The following is an 8,589-nucleotide window of genomic DNA, read 5'->3' on the forward strand; positions in this document are numbered from 1 at the left end:
GTGTTGGTGTTGGTGTTGGTGTTGGTGTTGGTGTTGGTGTTGGTGTTGGTGTTGGTGTTGGTGTTGGTGTTGGTGTTGGTGTTGGTGTTGGTGTTGGTGTTGGTGTTGGTGTTGGTGTTGGTGTTGGTGTTGGTGTTGGTGTTGGTGTTGGTGTTGGTGTTGGTGTTGGTGTTGGTGTTGGTGTTGGTGTTGGTGTTGGTGTTGGTGTTGGTGTTGGTGTTGGTGTTGGTGTTGGTGTTGGTGTTGGTGTTGGTGTTGGTGTTGGTGTTGGTGTTGGTGTTGGTGTTGGTGTTGGTGTTGGTGTTGGTGTTGGTGTTGGTGTTGGTGTTGGTGTTGGTGTTGGTGTTGGTGTTGGTGTTGGTGTTGGTGTTGGTGTTGGTGTTGGTGTTGGTGTTGGTGTTGGTGTTGGTGTTGGTGTTGGTGTTGGTGTTGGTGTTGGTGTTGGTGTTGGTGTTGGTGTTGGTGTTGGTGTTGGTGTTGGTGTTGGTGTTGGTGTTGGTGTTGGTGTTGGTGTTGGTGTTGGTGTTGGTGTTGGTGTTGGTGTTGGTGTTGGTGTTGGTGTTGGTGTTGGTGTTGGTGTTGGTGTTGGTGTTGGTGTTGGTGTTGGTGTTGGTGTTGGTGTTGGTGTTGGTGTTGGTGTTGGTGTTGGTGTTGGTGTTGGTGTTGGTGTTGGTGTTGGTGTTGGTGTTGGTGTTGGTGTTGGTGTTGGTGTTGGTGTTGGTGTTGGTGTTGGTGTTGGTGTTGGTGTTGGTGTTGGTGTTGGTGTTGGTGTTGGTGTTGGTGTTGGTGTTGGTGTTGGTGTTGGTGTTGGTGTTGGTGTTGGTGTTGGTGTTGGTGTTGGTGTTGGTGTTGGTGTTGGTGTTGGTGTTGGTGTTGGTGTTGGTGTTGGTGTTGGTGTTGGTGTTGGTGTTGGTGTTGGTGTTGGTGTTGGTGTTGGTGTTGGTGTTGGTGTTGGTGTTGGTGTTGGTGTTGGTGTTGGTGTTGGTGTTGGTGTTGGTGTTGGTGTTGGTGTTGGTGTTGGTGTTGGTGTTGGTGTTGGTGTTGGTGTTGGTGTTGGTGTTGGTGTTGGTGTTGGTGTTGGTGTTGGTGTTGGTGTTGGTGTTGGTGTTGGTGTTGGTGTTGGTGTTGGTGTTGGTGTTGGTGTTGGTGTTGGTGTTGGTGTTGGTGTTGGTGTTGGTGTTGGTGTTGGTGTTGGTGTTGGTGTTGGTGTTGGTGTTGGTGTTGGTGTTGGTGTTGGTGTTGGTGTTGGTGTTGGTGTTGGTGTTGGTGTTGGTGTTGGTGTTGGTGTTGGTGTTGGTGTTGGTGTTGGTGTTGGTGTTGGTGTTGGTGTTGGTGTTGGTGTTGGTGTTGGTGTTGGTGTTGGTGTTGGTGTTGGTGTTGGTGTTGGTGTTGGTGTTGGTGTTGGTGTTGGTGTTGGTGTTGGTGTTGGTGTTGGTGTTGGTGTTGGTGTTGGTGTTGGTGTTGGTGTTGGTGTTGGTGTTGGTGTTGGTGTTGGTGTTGGTGTTGGTGTTGGTGTTGGTGTTGGTGTTGGTGTTGGTGTTGGTGTTGGTGTTGGTGTTGGTGTTGGTGTTGGTGTTGGTGTTGGTGTTGGTGTTGGTGTTGGTGTTGGTGTTGGTGTTGGTGTTGGTGTTGGTGTTGGTGTTGGTGTTGGTGTTGGTGTTGGTGTTGGTGTTGGTGTTGGTGTTGGTGTTGGTGTTGGTGTTGGTGTTGGTGTTGGTGTTGGTGTTGGTGTTGGTGTTGGTGTTGGTGTTGGTGTTGGTGTTGGTGTTGGTGTTGGTGTTGGTGTTGGTGTTGGTGTTGGTGTTGGTGTTGGTGTTGGTGTTGGTGTTGGTGTTGGTGTTGGTGTTGGTGTTGGTGTTGGTGTTGGTGTTGGTGTTGGTGTTGGTGTTGGTGTTGGTGTTGGTGTTGGTGTTGGTGTTGGTGTTGGTGTTGGTGTTGGTGTTGGTGTTGGTGTTGGTGTTGGTGTTGGTGTTGGTGTTGGTGTTGGTGTTGGTGTTGGTGTTGGTGTTGGTGTTGGTGTTGGTGTTGGTGTTGGTGTTGGTGTTGGTGTTGGTGTTGGTGTTGGTGTTGGTGTTGGTGTTGGTGTTGGTGTTGGTGTTGGTGTTGGTGTTGGTGTTGGTGTTGGTGTTGGTGTTGGTGTTGGTGTTGGTGTTGGTGTTGGTGTTGGTGTTGGTGTTGGTGTTGGTGTTGGTGTTGGTGTTGGTGTTGGTGTTGGTGTTGGTGTTGGTGTTGGTGTTGGTGTTGGTGTTGGTGTTGGTGTTGGTGTTGGTGTTGGTGTTGGTGTTGGTGTTGGTGTTGGTGTTGGTGTTGGTGTTGGTGTTGGTGTTGGTGTTGGTGTTGGTGTTGGTGTTGGTGTTGGTGTTGGTGTTGGTGTTGGTGTTGGTGTTGGTGTTGGTGTTGGTGTTGGTGTTGGTGTTGGTGTTGGTGTTGGTGTTGGTGTTGGTGTTGGTGTTGGTGTTGGTGTTGGTGTTGGTGTTGGTGTTGGTGTTGGTGTTGGTGTTGGTGTTGGTGTTGGTGTTGGTGTTGGTGTTGGTGTTGGTGTTGGTGTTGGTGTTGGTGTTGGTGTTGGTGTTGGTGTTGGTGTTGGTGTTGGTGTTGGTGTTGGTGTTGGTGTTGGTGTTGGTGTTGGTGTTGGTGTTGGTGTTGGTGTTGGTGTTGGTGTTGGTGTTGGTGTTGGTGTTGGTGTTGGTGTTGGTGTTGGTGTTGGTGTTGGTGTTGGTGTTGGTGTTGGTGTTGGTGTTGGTGTTGGTGTTGGTGTTGGTGTTGGTGTTGGTGTTGGTGTTGGTGTTGGTGTTGGTGTTGGTGTTGGTGTTGGTGTTGGTGTTGGTGTTGGTGTTGGTGTTGGTGTTGGTGTTGGTGTTGGTGTTGGTGTTGGTGTTGGTGTTGGTGTTGGTGTTGGTGTTGGTGTTGGTGTTGGTGTTGGTGTTGGTGTTGGTGTTGGTGTTGGTGTTGGTGTTGGTGTTGGTGTTGGTGTTGGTGTTGGTGTTGGTGTTGGTGTTGGTGTTGGTGTTGGTGTTGGTGTTGGTGTTGGTGTTGGTGTTGGTGTTGGTGTTGGTGTTGGTGTTGGTGTTGGTGTTGGTGTTGGTGTTGGTGTTGGTGTTGGTGTTGGTGTTGGTGTTGGTGTTGGTGTTGGTGTTGGTGTTGGTGTTGGTGTTGGTGTTGGTGTTGGTGTTGGTGTTGGTGTTGGTGTTGGTGTTGGTGTTGGTGTTGGTGTTGGTGTTGGTGTTGGTGTTGGTGTTGGTGTTGGTGTTGGTGTTGGTGTTGGTGTTGGTGTTGGTGTTGGTGTTGGTGTTGGTGTTGGTGTTGGTGTTGGTGTTGGTGTTGGTGTTGGTGTTGGTGTTGGTGTTGGTGTTGGTGTTGGTGTTGGTGTTGGTGTTGGTGTTGGTGTTGGTGTTGGTGTTGGTGTTGGTGTTGGTGTTGGTGTTGGTGTTGGTGTTGGTGTTGGTGTTGGTGTTGGTGTTGGTGTTGGTGTTGGTGTTGGTGTTGGTGTTGGTGTTGGTGTTGGTGTTGGTGTTGGTGTTGGTGTTGGTGTTGGTGTTGGTGTTGGTGTTGGTGTTGGTGTTGGTGTTGGTGTTGGTGTTGGTGTTGGTGTTGGTGTTGGTGTTGGTGTTGGTGTTGGTGTTGGTGTTGGTGTTGGTGTTGGTGTTGGTGTTGGTGTTGGTGTTGGTGTTGGTGTTGGTGTTGGTGTTGGTGTTGGTGTTGGTGTTGGTGTTGGTGTTGGTGTTGGTGTTGGTGTTGGTGTTGGTGTTGGTGTTGGTGTTGGTGTTGGTGTTGGTGTTGGTGTTGGTGTTGGTGTTGGTGTTGGTGTTGGTGTTGGTGTTGGTGTTGGTGTTGGTGTTGGTGTTGGTGTTGGTGTTGGTGTTGGTGTTGGTGTTGGTGTTGGTGTTGGTGTTGGTGTTGGTGTTGGTGTTGGTGTTGGTGTTGGTGTTGGTGTTGGTGTTGGTGTTGGTGTTGGTGTTGGTGTTGGTGTTGGTGTTGGTGTTGGTGTTGGTGTTGGTGTTGGTGTTGGTGTTGGTGTTGGTGTTGGTGTTGGTGTTGGTGTTGGTGTTGGTGTTGGTGTTGGTGTTGGTGTTGGTGTTGGTGTTGGTGTTGGTGTTGGTGTTGGTGTTGGTGTTGGTGTTGGTGTTGGTGTTGGTGTTGGTGTTGGTGTTGGTGTTGGTGTTGGTGTTGGTGTTGGTGTTGGTGTTGGTGTTGGTGTTGGTGTTGGTGTTGGTGTTGGTGTTGGTGTTGGTGTTGGTGTTGGTGTTGGTGTTGGTGTTGGTGTTGGTGTTGGTGTTGGTGTTGGTGTTGGTGTTGGTGTTGGTGTTGGTGTTGGTGTTGGTGTTGGTGTTGGTGTTGGTGTTGGTGTTGGTGTTGGTGTTGGTGTTGGTGTTGGTGTTGGTGTTGGTGTTGGTGTTGGTGTTGGTGTTGGTGTTGGTGTTGGTGTTGGTGTTGGTGTTGGTGTTGGTGTTGGTGTTGGTGTTGGTGTTGGTGTTGGTGTTGGTGTTGGTGTTGGTGTTGGTGTTGGTGTTGGTGTTGGTGTTGGTGTTGGTGTTGGTGTTGGTGTTGGTGTTGGTGTTGGTGTTGGTGTTGGTGTTGGTGTTGGTGTTGGTGTTGGTGTTGGTGTTGGTGTTGGTGTTGGTGTTGGTGTTGGTGTTGGTGTTGGTGTTGGTGTTGGTGTTGGTGTTGGTGTTGGTGTTGGTGTTGGTGTTGGTGTTGGTGTTGGTGTTGGTGTTGGTGTTGGTGTTGGTGTTGGTGTTGGTGTTGGTGTTGGTGTTGGTGTTGGTGTTGGTGTTGGTGTTGGTGTTGGTGTTGGTGTTGGTGTTGGTGTTGGTGTTGGTGTTGGTGTTGGTGTTGGTGTTGGTGTTGGTGTTGGTGTTGGTGTTGGTGTTGGTGTTGGTGTTGGTGTTGGTGTTGGTGTTGGTGTTGGTGTTGGTGTTGGTGTTGGTGTTGGTGTTGGTGTTGGTGTTGGTGTTGGTGTTGGTGTTGGTGTTGGTGTTGGTGTTGGTGTTGGTGTTGGTGTTGGTGTTGGTGTTGGTGTTGGTGTTGGTGTTGGTGTTGGTGTTGGTGTTGGTGTTGGTGTTGGTGTTGGTGTTGGTGTTGGTGTTGGTGTTGGTGTTGGTGTTGGTGTTGGTGTTGGTGTTGGTGTTGGTGTTGGTGTTGGTGTTGGTGTTGGTGTTGGTGTTGGTGTTGGTGTTGGTGTTGGTGTTGGTGTTGGTGTTGGTGTTGGTGTTGGTGTTGGTGTTGGTGTTGGTGTTGGTGTTGGTGTTGGTGTTGGTGTTGGTGTTGGTGTTGGTGTTGGTGTTGGTGTTGGTGTTGGTGTTGGTGTTGGTGTTGGTGTTGGTGTTGGTGTTGGTGTTGGTGTTGGTGTTGGTGTTGGTGTTGGTGTTGGTGTTGGTGTTGGTGTTGGTGTTGGTGTTGGTGTTGGTGTTGGTGTTGGTGTTGGTGTTGGTGTTGGTGTTGGTGTTGGTGTTGGTGTTGGTGTTGGTGTTGGTGTTGGTGTTGGTGTTGGTGTTGGTGTTGGTGTTGGTGTTGGTGTTGGTGTTGGTGTTGGTGTTGGTGTTGGTGTTGGTGTTGGTGTTGGTGTTGGTGTTGGTGTTGGTGTTGGTGTTGGTGTTGGTGTTGGTGTTGGTGTTGGTGTTGGTGTTGGTGTTGGTGTTGGTGTTGGTGTTGGTGTTGGTGTTGGTGTTGGTGTTGGTGTTGGTGTTGGTGTTGGTGTTGGTGTTGGTGTTGGTGTTGGTGTTGGTGTTGGTGTTGGTGTTGGTGTTGGTGTTGGTGTTGGTGTTGGTGTTGGTGTTGGTGTTGGTGTTGGTGTTGGTGTTGGTGTTGGTGTTGGTGTTGGTGTTGGTGTTGGTGTTGGTGTTGGTGTTGGTGTTGGTGTTGGTGTTGGTGTTGGTGTTGGTGTTGGTGTTGGTGTTGGTGTTGGTGTTGGTGTTGGTGTTGGTGTTGGTGTTGGTGTTGGTGTTGGTGTTGGTGTTGGTGTTGGTGTTGGTGTTGGTGTTGGTGTTGGTGTTGGTGTTGGTGTTGGTGTTGGTGTTGGTGTTGGTGTTGGTGTTGGTGTTGGTGTTGGTGTTGGTGTTGGTGTTGGTGTTGGTGTTGGTGTTGGTGTTGGTGTTGGTGTTGGTGTTGGTGTTGGTGTTGGTGTTGGTGTTGGTGTTGGTGTTGGTGTTGGTGTTGGTGTTGGTGTTGGTGTTGGTGTTGGTGTTGGTGTTGGTGTTGGTGTTGGTGTTGGTGTTGGTGTTGGTGTTGGTGTTGGTGTTGGTGTTGGTGTTGGTGTTGGTGTTGGTGTTGGTGTTGGTGTTGGTGTTGGTGTTGGTGTTGGTGTTGGTGTTGGTGTTGGTGTTGGTGTTGGTGTTGGTGTTGGTGTTGGTGTTGGTGTTGGTGTTGGTGTTGGTGTTGGTGTTGGTGTTGGTGTTGGTGTTGGTGTTGGTGTTGGTGTTGGTGTTGGTGTTGGTGTTGGTGTTGGTGTTGGTGTTGGTGTTGGTGTTGGTGTTGGTGTTGGTGTTGGTGTTGGTGTTGGTGTTGGTGTTGGTGTTGGTGTTGGTGTTGGTGTTGGTGTTGGTGTTGGTGTTGGTGTTGGTGTTGGTGTTGGTGTTGGTGTTGGTGTTGGTGTTGGTGTTGGTGTTGGTGTTGGTGTTGGTGTTGGTGTTGGTGTTGGTGTTGGTGTTGGTGTTGGTGTTGGTGTTGGTGTTGGTGTTGGTGTTGGTGTTGGTGTTGGTGTTGGTGTTGGTGTTGGTGTTGGTGTTGGTGTTGGTGTTGGTGTTGGTGTTGGTGTTGGTGTTGGTGTTGGTGTTGGTGTTGGTGTTGGTGTTGGTGTTGGTGTTGGTGTTGGTGTTGGTGTTGGTGTTGGTGTTGGTGTTGGTGTTGGTGTTGGTGTTGGTGTTGGTGTTGGTGTTGGTGTTGGTGTTGGTGTTGGTGTTGGTGTTGGTGTTGGTGTTGGTGTTGGTGTTGGTGTTGGTGTTGGTGTTGGTGTTGGTGTTGGTGTTGGTGTTGGTGTTGGTGTTGGTGTTGGTGTTGGTGTTGGTGTTGGTGTTGGTGTTGGTGTTGGTGTTGGTGTTGGTGTTGGTGTTGGTGTTGGTGTTGGTGTTGGTGTTGGTGTTGGTGTTGGTGTTGGTGTTGGTGTTGGTGTTGGTGTTGGTGTTGGTGTTGGTGTTGGTGTTGGTGTTGGTGTTGGTGTTGGTGTTGGTGTTGGTGTTGGTGTTGGTGTTGGTGTTGGTGTTGGTGTTGGTGTTGGTGAATTTTAAAAATTGCCGCCGGGACAGCTATCTCACGTCGTCCGAGCTCATCCTAGCCCGTTACATAAACACACCGTGTGATGCTGGTTTGGCAATTTTTCCGGCCCTACCCAGGCTGGGTGAGATTATAGTGGGTAGCTGGTTTCAATTCCTAGTGCCTGGTCAGTAAAACCACCCATTCCAACCCCGGAATGTGATGAAAAATAAGAATCATAGGACACAAAAGGAACCATTAAATATGGTGTCCATACAATCCTTTCACCACCATGAGACAGTTGCTATCTCATGGATAGAGAATTATTATTATTACCTAAGAATAAAAGAATAGAAAGATTTAGTACAACATACCCGAATTTGAATAATCAGGATCAACATCTTGAGCAAAAGTTTCTGAAACAACATAAAACAAACAAAAACATTAAAACAAAAAGAAACTTTTAATTTACTTTCAAACTAAAGCATCCCTTGATAATTATGAAAAAGTAAAAAAATATAGTATAAATAATAAGTTAATGATACCTTCATCTGACTGAACAGTAGTCTCCTGATCTGAATAATACTTTGCCATATTTCTAGCTTCCAAGTATGATTTGAAACGTCCCAGTTCTGCAGCATAAGGAACTCTTCTGAAGAACGGTTCTTTTGGTATGATTTCTTGTTTTTTTAGCATTCTTTGGACAAAATTTGAATTTCCATTAGGCCAAAAACATTCGTTGGATGAAAGGACCCATTTTTCGGGTACAGCTTCCACAACCTTACGTGATTGCTCATCAAATTCCAACAGGATGTACATGATATATATTGGTTCCTGCACAAAAATATGAAAAATAGCTGTGTTTAAGAAGAACTTGTTCAAAGAAATTCAACCATTAAAAACAAAAATAAACAAACGTTTTAGAAATTTTCCTTACTTTTTGCTCGTTTACCTGAGTCCTCAGTTGTTTCCCTGACTGGTTGACACCCTGTCAATTATTAACATCAAATCGAAATAACATTTCCAATACTTGAATAAAGACAAAAATGATTTAAAGTCAAGTGAATACATACCTAGTGTTCGTTCCAACTTCCAACTAATTAATTAACAACTTAAAAGTCTTAAAACTCAAATGCTCAAATCTCAACACAAGAACAAGTAGAACAACCACCAACCACTGGGCACTGACCAAGTGACCACGAGGTGACATGAATTTCGATATGATCTAAATTTTGACAGTGTTGCCAAACCCAGTTCCTCATCTGTTTCATACTCTTTCATAAAAGATAAAATTCCCTTTTTCCCGAATATTTTTTTCCCTACCTCCATATATTATGGAGGTAGGGAAAAAAAATGTAATGTGATGCGGGTTCTTCTTGCCCTGATAATATTCTAAATCTA

At 47.6% G+C, this 8,589-nt stretch overlaps 1 protein-coding gene across 2 annotated transcripts; it reads right to left on the reverse strand.

The window, feature by feature from the left end:
* Positions 1–7,219: 7,219 nt before the first annotated feature.
* Positions 7,220–8,583, reverse strand: LOC108253908. 2 transcript variants are annotated; one of them, XM_017448722.2, is made up of 3 exons: positions 8,262–8,583; positions 7,734–8,022; positions 7,220–7,604 (listed from the first exon to the last, which is right to left on the reverse strand). In XM_017448722.2, the coding sequence occupies exons 2-3, from the start codon at positions 8,005–8,007 to the stop codon at positions 7,549–7,551; spliced, it is 330 nt and encodes a 109-aa protein (XP_017304211.1). In that variant the 5' UTR covers positions 8,008–8,022; positions 8,262–8,583; the 3' UTR covers positions 7,220–7,548. The 2 variants fall into 2 exon arrangements, with proteins under 2 accessions (XP_017304211.1, XP_026687755.1); XM_026831954.1 differs by having other exon boundaries at positions 7,734–8,583.
* Between the last annotated feature and the right edge of the window lie 6 nt (positions 8,584–8,589).

Source organism: Diaphorina citri, unplaced genomic scaffold (genome assembly GCF_000475195.1).
Source record: "Diaphorina citri unplaced genomic scaffold, Diaci psyllid genome assembly version 1.1 scaffold4568, whole genome shotgun sequence".
Lineage (NCBI taxonomy): Eukaryota > Metazoa > Arthropoda > Insecta > Hemiptera > Psyllidae > Diaphorina > Diaphorina citri.

Excerpts from the sequence above, each read along its gene's own strand:
- LOC108253908 (XM_017448722.2), bottom strand. The coding sequence starts at position 8,007 with ATGTACATCCTGTTGGAATTTGATGAGCAATCACGTAAGGTTGTGGAA. Across the intron at positions 7,605-7,733 it reads TACTGTTCAGTCAGATGAAG|AAACTTTTGCTCAAGATGTT; the intron begins GTATCATTAACT and ends ATGTTGTTTCAG.